Source organism: Cupressus sempervirens, chromosome 8 (genome assembly GCF_028749045.1).
Source record: "Cupressus sempervirens isolate cs-2001-9-10 chromosome 8, ASM2874904v1, whole genome shotgun sequence".
In the NCBI taxonomy this organism is placed as follows: Eukaryota; Viridiplantae; Streptophyta; class Pinopsida; order Cupressales; family Cupressaceae; genus Cupressus; species Cupressus sempervirens.
The window spans coordinates 109,456,172-109,482,347 of record NC_143125.1 but is presented as its reverse complement, the minus strand read 5'-3'; the positions used below and the strand labels follow the sequence as shown (position 1 = coordinate 109,482,347).

At 37.1% G+C, this 26,176-nt stretch overlaps 2 protein-coding genes across 2 annotated transcripts in view; both read left to right on the top strand.

Annotated features, from left to right (window-relative positions):
• Window positions 1–26,176, top strand: part of LOC149541826 (uncharacterized) — a 323,442-nt gene that overhangs the window by 213,734 nt on the left and 83,532 nt on the right. The window lies entirely within an intron of this gene.
• Window positions 19,914–21,310, top strand: LOC149541827 (uncharacterized). The gene is made up of 3 exons (XM_089796894.1): window positions 19,914–20,131; window positions 20,256–20,443; window positions 20,550–21,310. Exons 1-3 carry the CDS (start codon window positions 19,962–19,964, stop codon window positions 21,164–21,166), a joined length of 975 nt encoding a protein of 324 aa, XP_089653020.1. The 5' UTR covers window positions 19,914–19,961; the 3' UTR covers window positions 21,167–21,310.

The following is a 26,176-nucleotide window of genomic DNA, read 5'->3' as shown; positions in this document are numbered from 1 at the left end:
GGTTGAATCCCACCAGAACTGGAAAGCCAAGTAGGGAAGATCTTTCACTTCCAAAATGGCAAACAACCGAGAATCCCAACTAGAATCTGCAGTATAAGAAAATATAAACTAAATCGCATACCAACTACTACCTATATGTCGTGGTTAAATACCCTTCAGAGAAACTTTTTGAGGGTTTACAAAGATAACTGACGGTCACACCTACCTACGGAAACAATTAAATAAAAGTGGGTCTGAGATATACCAAATCAATCGAGACCACAAATACAAATATTATTAATTTGGGCCCCATATTAATTAATTAAAGGAACTCATTAAAGGTCCTTCTGTTATACTATTTAAATTCTAGGACTAGTTAAATAATTAATTAAATTAAATTATTACATTCAAATTTGGAGACATAACAAATCCTTGCTGCTCAAAGATTGCTTGCCTTCAAGCAATCCATCATCAGACAAAACACCAACAACTCCAGGATCGCAATTCAAACGCATAGGCGAGACAAGTGAAATGACATCAATCCTTCGCAACATCGCATTGTCTTCAAACTTTAACTGTGCCAATCTAATATAAATATTGTGATGTCCCGAGTCAGCAGGATACCAAACGAAACACGCAAGCAAAAAGAGTAAATTTCATCAAAGCCCCTTTGCACCACACTGTCGTTCAACATCCGTTGTGCCAGTAATATAAATATTGTGTCACCTCGAGTCACCAAGATCCCAAACTCAAAATTCATCTGTGTAATCCATCATGATTGCCATAGGGGAATACACTTCATAATCAACCAATTGTAAAGATTGCTCCTGTAGATAATCCTCGATTGAATCCGCATCACTAGGAGGCTACACAACTACTAGTAGAGCTTGCTTATTTAGAGGGTCGCTTGAAGAACTCAAATTTCCATCAAGTTGATCGTGGGGCATTGGTTTAATGCTATTTGTGCAAGTACCTTCTTACCAAATCATTTCCTTCATCTTGGTCTTCGGTACCAAGTAGATTCTGCCTTTGTGGTAAATGATTTGGCCAACCACCTTGTATTTGTCATCTTGTAGTTGACCATCCAATAGTTGGCACGCAAAAGTATTCGACTAATAGATGTGCCTTCCAATTGGTTGGAAATTGAGCTGTTGGGTGGATATTTTGCAACTGATGGTTTTGGGTAAAAATTCAGTCGCAAAATAGGATGACCAGCCGCAGCGTGTGAGACAAAGTCTCTCCTACCTTAAAGGGAAGACTCCCCCTTCTCACTGTTCCTTTGATCAACTCAAGGTAAGCAAGAAATTGAGAGATTTATAAACTGGGTGTTACTATTATCCTTTCTTCTTAACTTTCAAGAAGGATCCACTTATTCGTAAGGCGAATAATGGGCAAGGTGAATCTCTAATTACACTTCAATCATGAGCTGGAAATAGTGATACCGATAAATTTTAACTAACTCAAAGGCTAGCCAAAACGTACCAGTTTGCCTTTAAGTCCTGTTGTACTTCTATGTGGTAAAATGTTTACAATTAGGGCACAAAGACTCTTAAAAGTAACAACAATCTAACTATTTTGCGAATCAAGATAAAAATACAAGCTACAGACAAAGTTTCTAGCTATGGATTTTCACAATTGTTCCTGGTCAAAGCTCGGGATTCAATTGTTTCTTAACTCTTTTCTATCAATCACAAGATACAATATCAATGAGAAAAGATAGTACGAATCAAATGTAACTTGAATGAATTATAGACAAAGCTTACAATTCACACAAATAACAATCTCACTTAATTAAAGTTAAGTCTCAAATGCTCCTTTGTATTCACTTTCTCTCAAAATAGTGCTACACAAACAAAGTTTTGCTGGCACAATTTCTCTAGAGCTCTCTTGCATAAAGATAATGATGATTTTACAATGAGGGGGGCACTCCTTTATATAGGCAAATAAGTTGAGAAAAAGGGGGAGGGAAAAGTGGGAGCAACACAACCAACTTTGACCAAGTCTAACTACAGAAACTAATGGATTACCTGCAACTGCACATGCAACTCGCATTACATCTTTTACATACATGCAATTCGCATTACATGCAATTACACTTTATCATGTAATGCATCTTAAACAACTATGAAGTAGAAATTACATAACAATCTTAAAGATTGCTTCTTAATGCTTTGAATTTCAGAATGACGTCACGCACTGTAGGAAGATCAGCAATCTCCATTGTCTTTGATATGGCTTCGATCCTCACTGCATTCTCATATGCTGATTAAACAACTTTAGAATTTTCTGTTGTATTATCCAAAAAGTGTTTTGTCAAGGATTTGTACAAAACGAACTTGTTCATTGTGTGCGAACCAAATTCTTCAGAATCTACATCACCATTGATTCTGATTCTATATTCTGAATTCACTCTCTCTGCTGCCAAAAGATTACCAAGATTATCAGTAACATGGCATCCCAATTGCGCCAAATCACAAGTAAGGCTTGTTTCAACTGCTTGACAATCTTCAAGAGCCACTTGCAATTTTGTGATCAACTTTCTTAAGGTCTCTTCCTTGTAACCAATGAGTTCTTGAAATCTGAAGAACATTTCACATGACGGAAGAACGTCACATGAGACCATAGCATTTAGATCAAATTTTATCATTTCATCCCAATTGTCAAGGATTTACTTAAGGTTATCTGCTTCCTGAGTCAAAGAAGAAATTAAGCTTAGTTCCATTTTGTTCATCTCTTTGATACGCTTTAAAATTGCAAGTGTCTCTGTGATAGCTCGAACTCCTTCAACAATGATTTCCTGTATCCAAGACTTAGCAGCTTCAATCGACCTTCTTTCCTTAGATGTTTGTGATGCAACAACATTCTGAGAAGATTGCTTCTGGATGACCTCATTCAAACGAGCTATTTCCTATTTCAATTGATTCTTCTTTTCCCAAAGCTCATGACTGCCTTTTGATACATTTACCAATGCATCATGAGCATCTTGCAAAGAACTCAAACGAGATTGCTTTCCAACTTCAACCTTAGTAAATTTATAATCAGAGCTAGTGAGTTCTTCAACAGGTTTATCTACTAAGGGCTCAACAGCCTCAACATATTTGGTTTTGTCAGAATCAACCAAAATTCTAGAAAGAATCTTGTCCTTCAGAGATTTGGATTTAGTCTTCTTCACAGGAAGATTGTCAGGAGGAACAACCACCTCCCTTCTCTTCGTTATTCTACTCAACCATGCAGGTAGGCTGAAACTTTCATCTGTAGAAGCAAGCACAATGGACACTATTGGCATTGATCCAAATTGTATATTTATAGTGACTGAACAAGATTCAGTTTGCACTGCTGTAGGCATAGGAACATGTTGTAAGGATTCTGTCATGAAAAGTTCAAATCCTGTCAAAGATGTATCAAGTTGGGAAACTTGACCACTAGTAAGAGTCGGAAAATCTTCAAACACATTTGCTAAGTGTTCAAATTGATCATGTACAGAAACACGAGGAGCAGCAAATGAAATCGGAAGAGCCTTGGTATTAACTTCTGAGACGGGAATAGAGTGGGTGAAAACAATAGAAAATGAATCTACATCATCATCAACCTCATGCAAAAAGGACTCTTCATGTGGAGAAGATGCGCAAGCTTGTGTAGGCTTGGGGGGAGATATGATTCTTGTTTCTCCTTCTTCATCTGAATCTTCTTTCTCGGATTCTGTTTCCAATTCTTCTTCTGATTTTGTCACTGATTCTTGAATTGGTTCAGGAACTTGGAATGATTTAGTCCCTTTTCTGCCCTTTAATTTGATTTTTAGAGTATTCTTGACATTTGAAGATGAAGCACCATCTTTCCCTGTAATTTCCAGTTTCGACTTCCTGCCAAGAGGACCAAAGCTTCTACAATCCAGACCCATTTTAGGATTTACTCTTTTTAGGCTTTTACTTTTCAACCACTTGTTAGTGTTTGCTAAGATGGATTGAAACCTATCCATAATAGATGTACCTTCTTTTTGTTGCCATTGAATAGGAAAAGGACACATTTTATCAAAACCGGCTTGATGAAATTCTAGATCAAGGATGTTGCCGTCATCTTCAACTTGGAAATCTAGAGGGATTTTCAACATATTAAGATCGATTATTTGTTGCAAGGTTAACCTGCAATAATCCATCTTCATAATATCAAGCTCTATTCTCATGTCAATCCAAATGTCTTCAATGTGATGAACATGAGTATAAGCCCTCTTTATCTAAGAGTTCATCTCTCGATAATCAAAGTCAAATTTAGCCTTGAACCTCTTCAGTGTAATCAATTGCAACTATGCTTCCATATTCTTTGCTTTAGGCACAGAAACAATTGAATAATTGCCAATAGATAAAGGCCTAGCCGAGGTGATGCCAAATTTGGGCCTATGTGACGCATGCTGATCATTCTGCACGTCAATGAGTTGTCTTGCTAACTCCATTAGAATAATTCGATCTGTAGCATACCTAGGTAAGGTATACGGCTCTCCTTTGAAATATCCAACTCTCAAGTATGTGAAAGTGAGAAATTGAAGAAAAAGGCAGCCGTACTGGTTTACCCTTTCACATGCTGCATTAGATAGTCTTTTGATACACAACTGTTTGTCGAACAGACACCTGTAATGTCCAAAGAAAGCATCTTGGACTCTTCTGTAATGATATTTACTGTTAGCCAAAGTAATTTGGTCATAGTATTCCCAAACAGGTACTTGAAGACGATCACCTTTAGTGGAAAGACCCGAAAAAGACCCCATAGCAGTAGCAATGTAAACTAAATATGAATTCATGTAAAAAGGTACTGATGTTCTTACATTGCATATTTGCTGATAGAGTGCAGTACTGATAAGCTCTCCCCAAAAGATGTGTTCTTTATTCTCTATGATTTGAAACATAAATTTTTACATCCATGGCTCAAAGTCGGAAGAATCCTTAAGACCATAGATTCTGCTGAGAAGGATGATGAGATCCTTGTATTCCTGTTTAAAATTGGACCGATGAAGAGTCTTTGGCCACCTGGAAAAATTACTTCTTTTGTTGTCTAACCAATAAAGGTTGACACACTTTTGATAGTTGCTTTTTTGTTGATTCCAACAAGCCAATGAGGAATCTTTGGTCAAATCAACACATTCTGATTTATGAGGAACTTTGAAGACTTGTTCAATCACTTCAGGGTCAAGGCTAATAATAATCTTGCCGTTAGCGTCTTTGATATTCCTTGTCTTAGGAGTGAAGCGCTGAGCACATCTGTAGACAAAATCAGGTTCTATGGCCGCCATGGGAAATGTAGAAACCAAATGGATGTTGCTTCTTTTAATATGTTTCATCTCATGTGTAGCTGGAGCTTTAATCCTTTGTAGAAAATTGGCTACATCTACGTGACCAATCTTGGTGTCTAATATGTTATCTAGAACAGATGTAACTGAAGAAGGAACTGCATGAGCCAATTCTTTGTCATATTGGTATTTCATCTTGCCCTTGGATTTGGAAGGTGAGGACATTTCTTGTGCTTGTACTGTAACACAGAAATTCCAAAACATAAATACATCATCAGAAGGAATCTCCATGTAAGTGGATTCCAGAGCAGCAGTGAAGATTCGAAAATGAGTGACTTTTGAAGAGAAAGCGTATGCATATGCAACGGAATGTGAAATGGAAGTATGAATATGAAAAATGGAATGGAATGAAAATGCGCAAAGGTGAAATGCATGGGAATGCGTGCAAAGTGAAAGTTGCTGATTTCAAAAGTGACTTAAATGTTTTCAAAGTTTTATTGAATGAAGCATGTATATATGTAAATGCAATATGTAACAGAAGGTGAAAAATGAAATGAGGTGTAAGTGCGAATGTGTATACTTTACATGTATATGTGGATGCGAATGGAGGGTAACATGTAAAATATGTTATGAGGTGGAAACATGTATTTATTCATGTAAGTGCGAATGTGTATATGAAGATGGAAATGAAACAATAGAGGTGAGATAATGAATTATATAGTCATGTTTGGAGGAAGAAAGAAGTCAAAATTCACGGAAAGTGAATAACGTTTTTTTTGTCTTTTCAAAATATGAATTTTGATCAAAATCGGACCTTTTGGATGCAATTGCACATAAGGCATTTTGTGTAATCGTGTTGTGCGAATGGAAGCGAAAAATGAGATGGATGAAAATGGAAACGAAAAATGGGATTACATGCATGTGCGGATGGCGAATGAAGTGAAAAACATGTAATCGCATTTATCGGATGAAATGTGAGATGTAATGACATGGAAACGGAATGTGAAATGAAATGATAATGCTTTCGCATGTAGTGAAGAAATAACAAGTTTTTGGGAAAAAAATTGTAACTTCTCCAAAATGGAGAAAAACCGGCAACAAGCACACAAAATCAAAACAAAAGAAAAAAATACCTTTGAAAACAACTCAAAACATGCCAAGATGCAATGCACTCCCAAAGATGAAATTCGAATTTGGAACTTGGGGAAGAACCAAAGGCACCAAAATGAAAAAGAAATTCATATTTAAAGGAAAAATGCATATTCTTATGGCATCCATTCAACGATTTCATGCATAAAATTAGCAAGGATAAGCATGAATTAAAATGTAAGAAAGAAGAAGTCCACTTACATAATGAATATGTGCCAAAAATGAAGGAAAAGATGCTCTTTGTTTGAATTTTTCTTCAAAAAATGATGAGAACTTTTCAAATCTCCAAAATCCAAATGATGAAGGGCAGCAAACAAGGAGATTATTTAGCAAAATGCCAAAACGTGCCATAGATTAGCTCTTCCTTGCAACGTTTTAAAGATTGCATGTTCTTGAGCCGTTTTTGCCAAAACAAGCAAAAAACGTGATCTTCAAAGTAAAACGTTCTGACGATTTAACACCAAAATAATTATACTCAACCAATGTAATCACCTAATGAGGTGAAAACGACTTGATCTCATGCAAAAACGTGATCACACTTGGCAGATTTATGGAGTTTTATGCAAAAAAGTGCCGTAGATTAAGAGTTTCAAACACGTTTTTGGGTGCAATAACTTGATTTTTGATGAGGGCAAAATGATCACCTCTCCAAAACAGGATGAATGCAACTGATTTCATTCAAATCCATGGAGAAAATCAAAAGTTATGATCAAAATAGGAGGTTTTTGGAGCAAGAACATGTTTTCCTCACATAATAGGACAATTTTATGTTCATTACATATTTAAAAACATGTAGGAAGACAAAATAGGACCTTTTTGAGTCCAATGCATGTTTTAAAATATGTTTTGAGATATAATCTCACTTTTTGAAGCCCATTACATATTTTAAAATGTGCAAGTCTCCAAAATCTCACTTTTTGGAGTCACTTACATATTTTATAAACATATCTCACCTTTTTCATGCACAAGCATGAAAACTCAACTTTTCATGTCATTGCATCACAAAGGTCCACTTTTACAAGCTTTTGATGTAATGACTTGAAAAAGGTCCTCAAAATGAGTTTTCATATGCATTAGCATGAAAAGTTTTCACTTTTCATAGTTTTTTACATGCATATGCACATAAAATGTCCACTTTTAGGCTTTTAAGTTATGCATTTAACTTATTTTTATAAAAATGTCAACAATATGGGTTAAAAATAATATTTATGCATTATATTAATCAATTTAAGTCATAAACATTAAGTTAAAGTGACATTTATATAAGTATTTGATTTAAAAATAAAAAATTTAAAAAGTAACTATATAGTTCTATAGTCACTTTAAGTGAAAAATTAAAAAGTAACTCAACTTAAAATTATAACATAAAGTGCACTATAGTCACTTTAAGTTATAAATTTAAATGAAAAGTAACTTTAAAACATAACAAAAAGTGAATAAAATGTTATATTTTCAAGAAGTGAATGTCAAAATGAAAATATAACATCATTTTTTTAATTCGTGCTGTTGCACCTAAAATGTCCACTTTTGAGGCACTAAAATGACCATATCTCTTGACTGACAACTTTGATTGGCCTCTAGGTTAGACTGAATCGAAGGGGAGATCGAAAGGCATAACATGAGCAAATTCAAAGGACCAAAAACAAGCAAACACAAACTGAAAAGCAAAGAAAGGACTGTGAAGGCTTCAAAAATCAAGCAAAGGCTCGACAGAAAGCGAAATGAAAACGACTTGACGAAGGCCTTCAGTAAAACAACTTGATATTCGAATTGAAATGGATCAATCGATCAACATTAAGCAATTGAATATCAAATTCAAACTTAGAAAAACATGAAACTAGCTTGAAAATGTTTCGTGCTGTTACCAACATTTTGTGGTGACAAAATGCAAGACAACAGGTTGTTCTATCTGGGGAATGTTACTTGTTTGTTCTTGGAAACAAAGAGTGACATAGAATCCAGTTCTCTAAGTGCCTTTATGCACTCCATTGGGCAATAGAGTCAGGTGACAAAAGAAAAACAAAAACAAAGCTAAAGACTCAAAAACCAAAACTATGTATAAGGAGTACTTATCTGATAATTACTGGAAGTAATGTTTCAGATGTTGTGAACTGTAAGGCAGTGGCATTGATGTTTCATCACAGTATGCGAGCCAGAAATTGTTTTCACCCACAATCTGATGAATTGTGAAAGGACCTCGCCAAAGAGAATCAAATTTTCCATGCATTCCTTTGTGTTCTCGCCTTGTGTCCCAGAGTAGGACAAGATCACCAATTTGAAATTCTCAATATTTGGCCTTCTTATCAAAGAGAACTTTGACTTGTTGCTGATGAGTAGTAAGCGTATCAACCACTTCTTTTCTTTGTTCTTCTAACTGTTGAAGAAACATAATTCTGTTATCCAGTGCATCTGAGTAAGTTTCATCTTCAATGGCACGCACCAACTTGAGAGCAGGAAGCTCTAAAGTTATTGGAATTTCAGCATTAACCCCATATAACAATTGAAAATGAGACATTCCAATTGCTCGCTTTGGAGTGATCTGATCTGCCCACAAAGCATCAAACAAAGCCTTTTGCCAAATTCGCTAATTTGAATCAATCAACTTCTTCATGATATTCACCAAATTTTTGTTGCTTGATTCCGCTTGACCATTACCTTGAGGGTAATAATCAGACACATGTGCCAACGTAACTCCATGATTGAAACAAACTTCAGTAACCTCCTTTGAAGAAAAAGCAGCTGTATTATTTGCGATAATCTTATTCGGAACACCAAAATGTGAGATGATGTTCTGTTTCAGGAAGTCAAAAATAATCTCTGAGGTAGAGCCTTTCACTGGAATTGCTTCAACCCATTTGGTGAAGTAAACCATTGATGCTAGTATGAAAGTATAACCTTTGCTGGAAGGTGGATTAATTGTACCAATGAAATTAATTCCCCATTGTTGAAATGGCTTATCAATTACTACTGGTTTTAATGGAAGAGCAGCAAGTTTCTGCCTACCAACAAATTGCTGACATAACTAACACTTCCTTACCCGATATGCATCTTGAAAAAGTGTGGGGCAATAGTATTGTGCTCTCAAAATCTTGTGAGCAGTGACAGGTGACGAGAAATGTCCACCACATGCTTGATTGTGAAAAGAATCCAAAAGTCGGACTTGCTGACTTTTATCAACACACCTTAAAAATGTTCCATCCAAAGCTTGCTTGAAAAGACCATTCTCCCAAAGAATAAAACTAGAATATAACTTAGATAATAAGCCATGTTAGAGAACCAATCATCTGTTGTACTAACAAACAATACAGTAGGAAGTGAAGAGGAGTTTGCATCTTCTACTTGTAATGGTTCATTTTCAGCGATAAGCTGACAAAGTCCCTTACTACGAACTAACTTGGTAGGGCGTAACTCCATATCATACTCTTGAATCTTGGCAATCCAGTTCCCTCTTTTTGTACCAAAATCCTGCTGAGTCAGGATATTCTTGACTATAGTATCTAGAACTAGAGCAATGATATGAGAGTTTAAAATATAGAATCTAAAATGCTTTACTGCCTTGACAACAACATAAGCATGTTTCTCCATTTGGCTATATTTCAATTCATGAGCTTTCAGAGGACAACTCATAAATGAAATAGGTGATTCAACACCTTCATTATTTTTCTGCATCAGAATAGCAAAAAGGGTATGCTCTGAAGCATAACTATACATAATAAAGCTTTTAGTGTAATCGGGACATACTAGCACAGGAGCGTGTGCTATAGCCTCTTTGATTTCCGCAAATGCTTTCTTTCCTTCCTGATTCCAATGAAATGCATTCTTTCCTTTCATCATCTCAACAATATGACGAGTAAGTTCAGCAAAGTCTGGCACAAATCTTCTAAGAAAATTCACCTTTCTGAAGAAAGAATGAACTGCTGTCTTACTTGATGGTAAAGATAAATTTTGAATCGCTATCACCCTCTCAGGATCAATTTTGATACCTTCTTTTGACACAATATGTCCTAAGAGCTTTCCTTCCATCAAACCAAAAATTGACTTCTTGGTATTTAAAGATACGCCATGTTGCCTGCACCTTTCTAAAACTTGTCGTAGATAAAAGAAATGATCTTGACGATTTTTGGTATAAATTGTCAAGTCATCTAAGTATACAACGATACTTTCATTGATTAAACCATCAAAAACAAGATCCATTGCTCTTTGAAAAGTCGCTTCGGCATTAATCAAACCAAAAGGCATCCGCCTATATGCAGTACCCCATGGGGTAGTAAATGTTGTCTTGTATTGATCATCTTCACGGACCTCAATTTGATTATACCCAGAAAAGCCATCAAGCATAGACAACATCTCATAACCAGTGACAGCTTGCAAAACTTGATCCATGACTGGCAATGGATAATTGTCCTTGAGTGATGCTTGATTAAGATTACAGAAATCCACACATGCGAATTTCACCATTCTTTTTTCTGACAGGAACAATATTGGCTACCCAGGATGAATGATGAATAGGAAAAATGATACCTGCTTCAAGCATCTTCTGAATTTCAGCTAGGATAGTCCTTGAGATCTTAGGATTGTATTGCCTCTGCTTTTGACGGAAAGGAGTGGCACCAAACTTCAGAGGAATATCATGCTGAACTTCTTTAGAATGGAAAGATTTCAGATCTTCATATGAATAAGCTAGGACATCTCTATATTGACGAAGAAGAACAATGAACTTTTCCTTTTCTTCATCTGTGCACCAATTTCCAATGTTCACCAGCTTTGGGTCTTAATTTGTTCCAATGTTGTGTTTCTCATAATGTTCCATAGACCTGGTTCTTTCCTTTTGTTGTTCTTTGAAATATCTATCATGTTTATCAAACAATTTTTCCAAAGAAACCAAACCTTTAGGAATCTTGTTCCCTTTACTTCATGACCGGTTTCTGGATCTACTTTAGAGAGCACTTCATTGGGACCACATTTACCTCCTTCAAAATACATTTCATCAAATCCTTCTTTTGTCTCAATAAAGTTGATAATCTGATTATCATCATTGAACACTTGCCAATGTTCACAATTATTAGGAATACTTGGTTGGTAGACCAACTGTATTTCGTAGATGTTATCTTCAAAATCCTGATGTGGAAGTAGAAGAGTAGCTGAAACTGCAAGCGTATCAGCTCTATCATTCAACTCTCTACGAATGACTGTAATGTTGCAAGCATCTAAAAGCTGGATGTAATCCCAAGCTAAATCACGATAGTGTCTAAGTCGGTCATTTTTGGCTTGATATTGACCCTTAATTTGATACACTACCAATTCAGCATCACCTTTAACATGCAAGTTTTGAATTCCTCTAGCTTGCGCGATGTTCAATCCCAATATCAAGGCTTCATATTCAGCCATGTTATTGGTGTTAGGAAACTACAACTTGTACAAAAATGGGAAGAATTCACCATCAGGAGAAATAAAAACAATTCCATCACCGAATCCCATGGAAGCACAACTTCAATCAAATTCCATAACCAAAATAATATTAAATAAAAATGGGTCCGAGATATATAGTAAATCAATCGGAACCACAAACACAAATATTATTAACTTGGTCCCCATAATAATTAATTAAAGTAACTAATTAAAGGTCCTTTTGTTATATTATTTAAATTCTGGGACCAGTTAACTAATTAATTAAATTAAATTATTACATTTAAATTTGGGGAAATGACAATATATATATGGGGTGGTGTATATTGAACGAATTTTGAACTCGAATATCGAAATGCTATTTACTTTACTATTAGCATTGTGGTGTATGAAGTTATTTTCTGTTGTGTACATATACATATACATATACATACATATATAAAACATATGTTTTTGTATGGATGAACCCAAAATGAATTTGAACCCACGTGAAAAAAATCTTGAACGAATTTTGAACTAGAATATCAAACTTGCATCCAAACCCGAATCCAAACCGACAACTTAGATTATTAGTTACAGTTGGTTATCATGCAATAAGCAACTCAAGAGTTAGAGAACCGCTAAAGGTTTCAATAGTTTTTTATTTTTTATTTTTACTTCATGTAGAATATTTGGCATTGTAATTTCGTTGAATTCAATGTCGAGGGATAACAGTGCACACCAATGTTCGATGTAATGCCATATCTAAACTGCTCATTATCAGTTTGTTGTGTGTATATATTGCAACAAATAGTTTTGGATAAAATCTAGTTGCAAAATAGGATGACTAGCCATAGTGTGTGAGACAGAGTCTCTCCTACCTTAAAGGGAATGCTCCCCATTCTCTCTGTTCCTTCGATTAGCTGAAGGTAAGTAAGAAGTTGAGAGATTTTGTAAGGGGTGTTACCAATATTCTTTCCTCTTAACTTTCAAAAAATAATCCACTTACTCATGGAGCGAGTAATGGGCAGGGTGAAATTTCTAATTACACTTCTATCTAAAAGTTAAAGACGGTGATACCAATAAACCAATGCTAACTCATATCTAAACTGCTCATAGTGTGTGAGCAGTTATATTGGGGAGCATATCTAAACTGCCATATCTAAACTGCTCATTATCCGTTTGTTGGGTGTATATATTGCAACAAATAGTTTTGGGTAAAATCCAGTTGCAAAATAGGATGACCAGCCATAGTGTGTGAGATAGAGTCTCTCCTACCTTAAAGGGAATACTCCCCATTCTCTCCGTTCCTTCGATTAGCTGAAGGTAAGTAAGAAGTTGAGAGATTTTGTAAGGGGTGTTACCAATATTCTTTCCTCTTTAACTTTCAAAAAATAATCCACTTACTCCTGGAGTGAGTAATGGGTAGAGTGAAATCTCTAATTACACTTATATCTAAAAGTTAAAAACGGTGATACCAATAAACCAATACTAACTCAAAGGCTAGCTGAAAGTGTACCGATTTGGCTTTAAGTCCAATCGTAATTCTATATGAATAAGCTTCACTAATAGGGCACAAAGACTTCCAAAAGTAGAGATATCGTAACTATTTTATGACTCAAGAAAGAGATATAAATTATAGACGAAGCTTCTAGTCTATATATCTCTACAATTGCTCCTAGTGAAAGCTCCAACTCCAATTGCTTCTTAACTCTTTTTTTACACTTAATTATCCAGAACACAAAGTCATATAAACCAAAGATAACATATGCAAATCACATACAAAGCTTCTAATTCGCACAAGTAACAATCTCACTCAATCAAAGTTAAGTCTCAACTGCTCCTTTGTATTCACTTTTCTATCAAAATAGTGCTACACAAACAATGTTTTGTTGGCACAATTTCTCTAAAGTTCTCTTGCATACAATAAAAGATGATTTTACAATAAGAGGGCACTCCTTTATATAGGCAAAGGAGTTGAAAAAAAGATGGAGAAAAAAGTGGGAGCAACTCAACCAACTTTGATCAAGACTAACTAGAAGAGAAATTATTGGGTTACATGCAACTGCACATGCAATTAGCATTACATGTAATTACATCTTTTCATGCAATGCATTCTCTTTGATCTATAAACAAAAATAAAAAAAAAATAACAATCTTAAAGATTGTTCTTTATTTCCTTGAATTTGATGATAATATCATGCATTGTAGGAAGATTAGAAATCTCCATTGTCTTTGATATTGCTTCTATCCTTACTGTATCTTCATATGTTGATTGCACACCCTTGGAATTTCTTGCCAGAGAAACTTGCAAGTGTTTTGCCAAAGATTTATGTGAAGCAAATTTGTTCATTGTGTGAGAACCAAAATCCTTAGAATCTAAATCAGCATTGACCTTGATTGAATACTCTGAAGTCAACCTTTCAACTACAATCAGACTACTGTGTTTATCAAGAATCTGGCATCCTATTTGGTCTAAGTCGCATGTGATCCCTATTTATATTGCTTGGCAATCTCCAACGGCTGCTTGCAACTTTGTTATTAGTTTTGTCAATGTTTCTTCTTTGTAGCCCATAAGTCCTTGATATCTGAAGAACATTTCACATGACAGAAGAATGTCACATGAAACCATGGCATCTAAATCAAATTTAACAATCTCATCGCCGTCATTGAAAATTTCTTTTAAATCATTCACTTCTTGAGTCAAAGAGGAAATCCAGCCTTGCTCGATTTCACTGATATCTTTGATATGTCTAAGGACTTTTACCGTATTTGTAATAGCTTGGACTCTTTCAGAAATGACTTCTCCTATCCAAGACTTGGTAGCTTCAATTAACTTTATTTGCTTCGATGTCTGAGATAGAACAACATTTTGAAAAGATTATCAATGAATAACTTCATTTAGGCGAAGAACTTCATGCTTGAGCTGATTTTTCTTTGCCTATAATTCATGGTTGTTCCTTGATACATTGGCAAGTACATCTTGAGCATCCTGTAAGCAACTAAGTCGTGACTGTTTTCCGATCTCTACCTTTGTGAACTTGTAATTAGAATAGGTAAGCTCTTCAATAGGTTTGTCCACCAGCGGTTCAACATCCTCTACAAACTTGGTTTTCTCCAAATCAACTAAGATCCTTGAAACAATCTTATATTTCAAAGATTTGGACTCAGTTTTCTTTACAAGAAGCTTATTTGGGGGTACAACCACTTTCCTTCTCTTCATTGTGATCCTGCTCAACCATGCAGGCAAGCTAAAACTTTTATCTATAGAACCAGGTATAGTGGAGAGCATTGCCATTGGTCTTGATTGTATTTCCATCATGACTGAGCAAGATTTAGTTTGCGCAACTGAATTCATATGTGCATGATAAGAGGATTCTGTCTTGAACAACTCAAAACTTGTCAGAGATGTTACAAGTTGAGAAACTTGACCCTTTCTGAGAGTTGGAAAATCTTCGAACACACTTCCCAAATGTTCATATTGTTCATTTGTTAAAATGGGAGGAGTTGGTGAAGATATATGAAGAGCTAATGTATTGACTTCTGAAGCTGGGATGAAAGGTGTGAAAATAATGGAAAATGAATCAACATCATCATCTATGTCATTTAGAAAAGGTGCTTCATGCATGGATGGTGCTTGAGTTTGTGTAAGTCTTGGGGGAGATATGATCATAACTTCCCCATCTTCTTCCTCATCATCTTCTGATTGTTCCTCTGATTTCTCCTCTGACTCTTGAATTGGTTCAGGGATCTGAGATGATTTAGATCCCTTGTCCTTCAACTTGAATTTATGAGACTTCTTTACATCATAAGAAGAAACTCCATCTTTACCTGTAATTTCAAGCTGTGACTTCCTTCCAGGAGGACCGAAACTTCCACAATCCAAACCCAATTTCAGATTAACTCTTTTCAGGCCTTTAATGTTTAGCTACTTGTTGGTGTTTGCTAAAATGGATTGAAATCTATCAAGGATAGATGTAGCTTCCTTCTGCTGCCATTGAATGGGAAAAGGGCACCTTTTATCAAAACCCGCCTGATGATATTCAGGATAAAAAATATTACCATCATCGTTGATTTGGAAATCTGATGGGATCTCAAGCATGTTAAGATCAATGATTTGCTGTAAATTTAATCTGCAATAATCCATCTTCATAATATCCAACTTTATCTGCATGTCAATCCAAACATCTTCGATATGATGAACAGGTGTGAAAGCCCTTTGAGAATTCATTTCTTTGTAATCAAAGCAAGTTTGGCTTTGAATTTCTTCAAAGTGATCAGTTGGAATTTTGATTCTATATTTTTTACTTTATGTACATAATTAATCATATAATTACCAATTACCAAGGGTTTGGCAAAAGAAATACCAAAACCTAGCCTATGCAATGCATACTGATAAGATTGAACTTCCATGAGTTGTGTGGCTAATTCCATCAGAACGATCCTATCTGTAGCATACCTAGGTAAGGTATATGGCTCACCTTTAAAGTACCCAACCCTCAACTAAGTAAAGGTTTGAAATTGGATAAAGTTACAACCATGCTGATTTACCTTCTCCCAAGCTTCATCAGATACCCTTTTGATGGATAACTGTGTATCAAGTAGACACTGGAAATGCCCAAAGAAAACATCCTGAACTCTTCCGTAATGGAACTTACTATTAGCTAGAGTGATTTGATCATAGTAATCCCAAGTTGGAATTTGAAGACGATCCCCTTTGGTTGAGAGTCCAGAAAAATATCCCATGGCTGCAACAATATAAACAAGGGAGGAATTCATGTAAAAAGACACTGAAGTCCCTACATTGAGCAACTATTGACAAAGTGAAATGCTGATTAGTTCTCCCCAAAAGATATGTTCTTTATTCCCCATGATCTGGAAGATGAATTTATAGATCCATGGTTCAAAATTGGTGGAATCTTTAAGACCACAAACCCTACTGAGAAGAATAATAAGATCCTTGTACTCTTGCTTAAAACTAGATTTGTGAACGGTCTTTGGCCATCTCAAGAAGTTGTTTCTCTTGGTATCCAACCAATATTGATTCACATACTTTTGATAATCTCTGCTATTCTCATTCTATATTTCTAAAGATGATTCTTTGGTCAGATCTATGCATTTTGCATTATGAGGTAGTTTGAAAATTTGTTGAATAACTTCTAGATCAAAACTTATAATAACTTTGCCATAAGCATCCTTGAACGTGTTTGATTTTGGGCTGAAATGCTTCACTCAACCAAGAACAAACTCAGGTTTCATGGAAGCCATGGGAAACATAGACACCAAGTGAATATGACTTCTCTTGATACGTTTCATTTAATGACAAACAGGAGGTTCTACTCTTCGTAGAAAATTAGTCATATCTAAATGTCCGATCTTTGTGTCCAACACATTGGCAAGAATGAACGTGACATGAGATTGAGTTGCATGAGCTTGTGATGTTCTTGTTCCCCTCTATTTGGAACAAGTAAAGAAACAATAGTTTATGGTCCATTGGAGAAGACAGTTCGGCTGGGTAGGGGGCCATACAGTACTGAAAGGGAAGTGAATGCTCAAGAAAGATGGCCGTATGGTGTGATGCTAGATGAAGAGGATGTCTGATACGAGATAAAATCGCGATTTTTTGGAGCTGGCGATTTAGTCGCCCCAAAAATCGCGATTTTTTTTTGCAGATTCTTTCCAAAAAATCGCAGATTAATCGCCTAAAAAATCGCCTAAAAATCGCGATTTTTTGCAAAAAAACCACTCGCGCCCGGCAGTCACATAAAGTGACGAAAAAACACATTTTTTTCATTATGTTTTTACATTGCTTAGGGCATTTTGGAGAGGAGAGGATAGAGAAGGAGTTCTTGGCAAGAAACAAGCGGAATCAAGTGCATTTGGAGGCCTTTTGATTCGATTTCTTCGTTACTAGGTAAGTGATTTGAATCTTTGTTTTTTGTTTTTGCAAGAGATTGTATTTTTTTTTCTTTCATGTAAATGGATAAAAATACATTCCTAATTAGTTAGGAATGCATTTGATGAATGTAAGCAAGATTAAATGCATTCATTTGCATTTTTTTCCATTCTAGATCGAATTTATGCTAAAAATTTGCCCTTTTAAAAAAAATTTGAAACCCTAGCAGCTAGTTTGTTTGAATGTTATTTGGATTTCAATTTATTGGTGCTGTTATTGGAATGTTGCTTGAATTCTTTGTTTAACTGTTAACTTTGATCTTGTTATACTTTATTTATAGTTTTTTTTAAAAATTTGTATGTGTAGGCAGCCCGCAGCAGTTTTAAATGGCTGACAAATGGCCATTGACTCTATGCCCCTCAGGCTACATTGGCACCAGGCCAAAGAATGCGAGAGATCAAGCATGGAAATATGCCTATGAAGCACCCGATGAACCAACCAAAGTGATTTGCATTCGATGTGAAAAAGTAATATCCGGGAGCATTTACCGGTTCAAATATCACATCTCAGGGATCTCAAAACATGATACGAATCCTTGTGAGAGTACAAAAGAAGAAATAAAAAGGTTTGCAAATGCCTTGCTCGCAGCTGGAGAGCAAAAAAAAATTGCAAAGAGAGCGGAATAAATTGCATGTTAGGGCAGCCATAGCAGAGACCCAGGGCAGTTTCGTTGATGTTCAGGAGGAGGAGGCAGCCATTGAGAGCATGGCTGGCTCTTATCGTGGGCCGCGTGTCCGCAAACAGGGTGGTTTTTCGTTCACGAGTTCCACTCCCACTCCCACTCCTACACCTCCTAGCACTTCCGCACCATCAGGATCAGCAGGTGCTTCTGGGATAGGGAGCTATTTTGTGCCGAGGCACACACCTGGTGCACAACCTTCATTAGAGGCCACTAGATGGAATAAGGAGGTCCATGACCAGTTGGACAATGCATTAGCAAATTTCTGGGTTTTCAACAACCTTCCTATTAGTGTTGTTGACAGTCCCTATTGGGAGGCTTTGGCCACAGGGTTGACAGTTGCAGGAAAGGGGTACAAGTCCCCTTCTCGTTTTGTGTTGGGTGGTAGGTAAGCGAATAATTTTATTACACTCGATTTCTTTTTAATTTTTAACTTTTTACTTAGTTCTAAATTTTCATTAATTTATCTAGAAATTAGAATATTGATTACTAAAGTCTAAATCAATTTTAAATTACTAAGAATCTAAGACAACTAAATTTTGTTTTTGTAGGCTTATTGGAAATGCTGTTGAGAGGGCCAAAGCATTTGTTGAGGAACAGAAACAAGAATGGACAAAATTTGGTTGCACCATTCTTTCTGACGGGTGGACGGATGGGAAGAGCAGGACCATAATTAATTTTTTGGCCTGCTGTAATGATAATGTGGTGTTCCTGAAATCAATCGATGCCTCCAACAAGGTAAAAAATGATCAGACATTAGCATTGATGTTGGAGAACATGGTCTTAGAGATTGGCATTGAAAATGTGGTGCAAATCATCACAGACAATGTCGCTGCATATGTATCAGCAGGTAAACCGTAATTTCATGTTGCATGCGCATTGTGAATTTCACAACAAGAATTTTTAATAGTTTGATATATTTGAAAAGTTGGAAACTAATTAGTATTTGCTTTTACAATTGGCAAGAAAACTCCTACAGCAGAGGCACCCCACTCTCTCTTGGACCCCGTGTGCAGCACATGTCCTTGACCTTCTTTTGGAGGACATGGGCAAACTTGAGTGGGTCACTCCAATTGTGGAGGATGCAAGGCGGGTGACAAAATACATATACAATCACCCATGGGTCCTTAGCCTGATGAGAGAGCACACTGATGGCAAAGAAATTGTCAGGCTTGCCGTCACAAGGTTTGCAACGATTTTTTTGACATTGTAAAGTATTCTCGATAATTTGGCTTCTTTGAAGCAAATGTTTGTTTCCAAAAAATGGCTTGCTTCCACATTTTCAAAGAAGAGTGAAGGAGAGAGTGTTGTGCGGATTGTGTTTGATAAATATTTTGAAGATAAGGCTGATGAAATAGTAAAGGTAACTACAAAACTTTAAGTTTTAGTTTACACTTTACAACTTTATAACATGCTAAGTTTGTAACTCAAGTAAATAATAATTTTGTAACTTGTCAACTAATTTCAAATTTATATTGCAGGTGTCTGAGCCTTTAGTCAGAGTTTTGCGTTTGGTTGATGAAGACCAAACGCCAATGGGTGAACTATATGAGGCCATGGACAAGGCCAAAGAATCTGTCAAAAATTACTACAAGGGGGAAAGCATCAAATATGAACCCATTTGGCAGATCATTGATAGAAGGTGGAATAATCAGCTTCACCAACCCATTCATGCAGCAGGATATTTCCTCAACCCACGTTTTAGGTATACTGTAAGCTCATTCTTACTCAAATTTAAGCTAACGAAGACTTGAGTTCATTTTGCTTTCGTATAGTGTTGGGTGTGTACTAAAATTGCAAGACTTATTTTTTTTGGTTTTTGGTTTTAGGGCTGATGGTACATATGCAGATCCTGATGGAGAGGTCATTAGAGGCCTAAGTGAGTGCGTCGAAAAGATGGTAACCAGCGAGGAAACAAGAGATAAAATCATCGCTGAGCAGGAGATCTTCACTTCAGCAGGAGGCAAGGTGTTCTCCACTTCTCTCTGCAAGAGAGCAAGGCTTACACAAACCCCAGGTAATACATTTGCAAACTTCTGAATCTCAAATACTAAATTAATATTTATGTTTCATTTTTTGTTGTCTATTAGTATTTTCTAACTTGTACAATTTTTGTGATGCAGTGGCTTGGTGGACCACTTGGGGTGCAAGCACTCCAAATCTTGCAAAATTTGCTCTCAGAATCCTATCACAGCCTTGTAGCGCATCACATTGTGAGCGCAACTGGAGTTTGTTTGAGGCTATCCACACAAAAAAGAGAAACAGGTTGTCCCAAAAGAGGATGAATGACATGGTCTATGTGCAATATAATCTTAAATTGCGCATGAAAAAGGCGCAACAAGATCCTCCTGGGCCAATCGATTTGGATGAGATAGATCCTTATTATGATTGGACGGCACAGGAGCAAGCTCCCTTATTTACACAGGAGGACATCTCCAATTTGGAGAGGGAGGCCGCAGAGGAGGCTGTGGAGGAGGAAGGGGGTGGAACTGGATATGACATCGATTTGGATGACATCGAGGAGGGCGATGATGAGGATGATGACATTGAGCTTACTGCAGAGGACCTTGACATCTTGCGCGTAGCGAAAGTGGAGATACCGACATCTAGTTCTATAGCTACACCATCTCCTGCATTGGCACAGACACAGACACGGGCACAAACCCTGTGGGGTTCTAGTTCTAGAGCTTTACCCTCTCCCGCACTCGCTAGTAAAGTGACTGGGAAGAGGAAGATGTAGTCCTGTACTTGACATTTGTACTTATTTGTAGTTATGTTGATGTGCTTATTTGAACTCTTTACATTTGACACTTTATTTATGAGAATACTTCTCATGTGTTGTGAACTTGTTAGTTGTTAGTAATTTACAACTTGTCACTACTTACTTGTTAGTAATTTACCGATTAATAACTCTTTTTGCATTGATATATATATCTAAACATGATTGTTTCTTATGTATTGTTAGTAATTAAGTCATTAGATGCAAAAAAAATTGAATTCTATAAAAAAATCGCATTTTTTTATTAAAATTTAGTGGTTTTTTAGTTCCCGATTTTTTCCCTAATTTTTTCCCGATTTTTCCCGATTTTTCCCGATTAAACTTTTTCAGGCCTAGGCGATTAATCTCCTCAGGCGATTTTTACATCAATGGTCTGTACGATAGGCCACAAAGTGTCATATGGTAGTGGGTATAGGGTCTATGGTGACAAGGTCTTGGCTATACGGTAATCAAGGAGCCTTATGGTATGTAAAAGGAGGCCATATAGTAGCCAAGAGTGCGGCATAGTGATCAATTGGTGAAGGTAGATAGGAGTGTGTGTACGGTATGGAATAGGAATGTCGTACATTGAATATCTGGGTTGTAGGATGGTGTACGGATGGTACAGTGCTGTGAGGGATGGAGTGTATTGTAGGATGCTTTTCTATGATTGTGTTGTACTTAGAATTATCCGTACAAATGATTGCAATTGTCAGAGACACCAAACAACGCCAATACAAATATTGAAAACCAAATCATAGATTGATGCAGATATAAGTATTTGCAAATAAAGATATTGCACATAGAGAAACAACAATAGCACTTCAGATTTGCCAAATACAATAATAGATAAAATGCCGGTTTGATTTCCTAGACCCGAGCAAAACCATACAAATGGAATAGGGTGAGGGCTGAATCCCACTGAAATTGGAACAGCTAAGTAGGGAAGATCTTTCACTTTCGAAATGGCGAACAGAGAAATCCCAATGGGAATCCGTAGTAGAGAAATAATTAACCAAATCGCATACCAACAACTACCTACAAACCGTGCTTAAATGCCCATCAGGGAGACCTTTTCGTGGGTGTACAAAGATAGCCGACGACAACATCTACCTATGGAAACAAAAATAAAAATGGGTTCAAGATATACTAAGTCAATAGGCCCATTAACAATGTTTGATTAATAATTTATTTTATGATGGGAACATTACAGTCCTTTGGTCCCAAAATTTGCTTGTCCTCAAGAAAATACAACGCCATATGCTGTAGAATGTGCTTACCTTCCCACCTCACGTCGTCCAATGACAAGTGTCTGTAGCGTACCGAATATTCCTTCACCGTGCGGTTTTGCAAGGTCTTCTCACGTACTTCGATTATCTTTCCCTTCTTCATTGAGTGGTGGAAGGTCTACAGTTGTGATGTTTTGTCCCACAACTTTCTTTAAGTAGGAGACATGAAAAACGTTATGAATACGACTCCCCTCTAGAAGTTCCAACTCGTAGGCAACTTCTCCGATGTGGCGAACTACACGAGAAGGGCCATCAAACCATGGCTTCTGTTTTTCTTTTTCATTTTCATTCAATGAGGATTGTTGGTATGGCTGAAATCTAAGATAGACCAAGTCACCTACTTCGAAACTTCTCTCAATTCGGTGTTTGTCGGCATAAATCTTTTGTTGATTCTGCGCCCTTTGTAAGTTTTCCTTAAAGCATCTCAGGATGTCCTGTCCTTCCTAAAGCTAGTCCGTCACCCTTGGTGCGCAACAGTCACCTAGTATTGTGTCGATGAATGGAAGGGGTTCATATGCATATAGTGCTTTGAAGGGTGCCATTCCGATGGACATTGTAACATTATTCCCCAAGGTGCATCCGTTTGACCCACACCCATTGTTGTGTCGAAATGTAGTTCCGAAGGTAGCCTTCTAACCACTTGTTCACAATCTCCGTCTGTCCATCTATCTAAGGGTGGTAAATAGTACTTGGCTACAATTCTGTTCCTACCAACCGAAATCGTTTTGTCCAGAAGATATTGATAAATTGTCCATCCCGATCACTAACAATGTTTTGGGGTAACTCGTGTAGACGAAAGACTTCTCTGAAAATCAGATCGGCTACATGTGCGGCCTTAAAGTCTGAGGGAATGGTGAAGAAATGTGTATACTTCATTTGTCAGTCAACTATCACGAAGATAGTCCTTCCTATTCACCGTATGGAGTCCAGTAATGAAGTCCATCAAGATACTTTCCCACTTTTGTTCTGGTATAGGCAAAGGTTGTAGTTCCTCGATGGGTAGAGTATGTTCGGTTTTGTTTGGTTGGGAGATCGCGCACTCTCTTACATAGTCCAATACGTCTCCTTTAAGACCCTTCCAACCTCTCCCTGAGTTGTCTGTAAGTTTTGAGGAAGCCTGGGTGCCCAACCAAGGGTGAGTTGTGTGCCTCCTAGATTTTATTCTTTAGTTTGGATTCAAGCACTAAGTATATCTGATTCTTATAGTAAATGATGTTATTCACCACTTTGTACTGATCATACTGATTGTTACCATCCATTAGCTAACAGGAAAATGTGTTTTTGGAATATTCCACGAACAAATGTGCTTTGCAGTCAGCTGAAATCTGAGTTAGTAAGTAGATAGCGAGTTTCCTGGACAAAACATCTGCAACCACATTGTTCTTTCCCTTCACATATTCAATGTCAAAATTAAAAGCCTGAACCTTGCTTACCCATTTTTGTTGCCTTTCATTCAAGTCCCATTGCTCCAGAAAATAACTCAAGCTATTATGGTCAACACGGATGACAAACTTTGCACCCACCAGATATTGTTGGAACTTGGTTAGTGCATGAACGATGGCCAACATCTCTTTTTCATAAATGGAAAATAGATGCTTTGCTTGTGTAATTTTCTGACTCTCATAGGCTATGGGGTGTTGATCTTGCATCAATACTGCGCCAGTGCCTTTTTCGGATGCGTCACACTCCAGAATGAATGGTCGAGTGTGGTCAGGTAAGGTGAGTACTGTACAAGTGCTCATTACTTCTTTCAACTTATCAAAAGTGTGTTGCGCCTTTTCATTCCACTGGAAGGAACCTTTTTTGTCAGATCTGTTAATGGTGCGTTGAGTTGTGAGAATCCTTTTACAAACCTCTGATAATAACTGCACAGTCCAAAAAAACCCTCACAACTTCGAGAGCGATTTTTGGGGGGGCCAATCAAGTATAGCCTGAATCTTCTCCTGATGAATCTGTACTTCGTATTTACTGACAGCATGCCCCAAAATACAATATTTCTATCATACTGAATTTACACTTGGATCGCTTGGCGAACAAAGACTGAGCCTTCATGATCTCTATGACTTCATTTAGATGCTTTAGGTGCTCTTCCCATGTCTTGCTATAAATAAGGATATGATTGAAGAATACCAGTAAGGACTTATGCAATTGTTTGTTGAGGATTCGATTCATGCATAACTGGAATGTAGCAAATGCATTTGTTAATCCGAATGGCATGACCAGGAACTCATAATGCCCATAGTGACAACAAAAAACCCTCTTCTCCACGTCTTCTTCCCTCATGTGGATTTGTTGGTATTCGGAGCAGAGATCTATTTTTGAAAAGTAAACCACACCATGTAATTCATCTAACAATTCCTCGATCCTGGGAATAGGATATCTATTTTTTATCGTCTTTTTGTTCAATGCACGGTAGTCCACACACATGCGCATCGTGCCGTCCTTTTTAACCAATACTACTAATGATGCAAAAGGGCTAGAACTGGGATGGATCCATCCTTTCTCAAGCAGTTCCTGAATTGCCTTTTCAATCTCATCTTTGAAATTCTTGGGATGGCGGGAGGGTGTTTTTATGATTGGCTTGGTGCCTGCTTCCAACTTGATAGTATGTCCAAACCTCCGATGAGGAGGTATGCCAGGAGGAATGTCTATAAAAACTTTATCATGAGCAGATAGGATATTTTGAAGATCGTCATCCTAGTGAGGTGTTTGTTGTCCATTTACGGGTTCTACTAAAATGAAACAGTGTGTATTCCAAACATTGTCATCATGTTGAAAGATTGCCTCCATTCGATGTGCTGAAACTTCCTTTGGTCCCTCATTGGCCATTCCGCGGAGCACAACCTTCTTCCCATTGACAACAAAAGTGAAGTCCATTTAGTTAAAGCTCTGAGTGTTTTCTTCAAGTGTCTGCATCCACTGTATGCCCATAATAACTTCCATATCATCTAGGTCCACTATGAAGAAATCCTCTATCACCGTGTGGTTAGCCATAGTGATACTTAGTTGGGGAACAAGGTGTGCATAGGGTAGAAGGGTCCCTCCGGTGACCTTGACTTGGGATCCTGTGTGCGTCTCAGTAGGTAGACCTCTTAGTTTCACCAAAGAGGAGTTTATGAAGTTTAGAGTGTCTCCGCTATCGAGCATCACCATGACCATTAGTCCTTGAAGGGTTCCTCGTACACGAAACACTGTGCACCTCGGGCTCTTGGCTAACGCGATAGTTCCTTCTCGTTGTACCAATGCTGCAATTCTCTGTACGGTCTAAACTAACCATTTTGGTGTCCTCATGGGGATCATTGTCTTCAGAAGGTAGATCTTCCTATTTGTCCTCATCACTGGACACGACTTCAATGTAGTGAATTTTTCCTTTCTCGAGCCTAGGTTCCCATGATCCCTTGCAGTTGAAACATAGTTTCTTCCTTCGGAGCTCCTGTCTAGTAGCTTCATCCAATGATGACTTCTTCAGTAGAGGTTTATTATCTGTCCCTCGTTAATACTGATGGTTCGGAATGTGAGTACCCTTAAGAGGATGACATAGATGATGATGCCATACATTGAGCCTTCTTGATGGCCTCCGACAAGGTGGCAGGATATAACCCTTTTACCCAACCCTTCAATGGTTTTGTTAGTCCATCTGTGAAAAGCACTATTTGTCTTCTTTTAGAAATGTCCGGGACCAAAAAAAGAGTTTCTGAAAATC

Excerpts from the sequence above, each read along its gene's own strand:
- LOC149541827 (XM_089796894.1), top strand. The coding sequence starts at position 19,962 with ATGGGTGAACTATATGAGGCCATGGACAAGGCCAAAGAATCTGTCAAA. Across the intron at positions 20,132-20,255 it reads TTCCTCAACCCACGTTTTAG|GGCTGATGGTACATATGCAG; the intron begins GTATACTGTAAG and ends TTTTGGTTTTAG. Across the intron at positions 20,444-20,549 it reads AAGGCTTACACAAACCCCAG|TGGCTTGGTGGACCACTTGG; the intron begins GTAATACATTTG and ends TTTGTGATGCAG.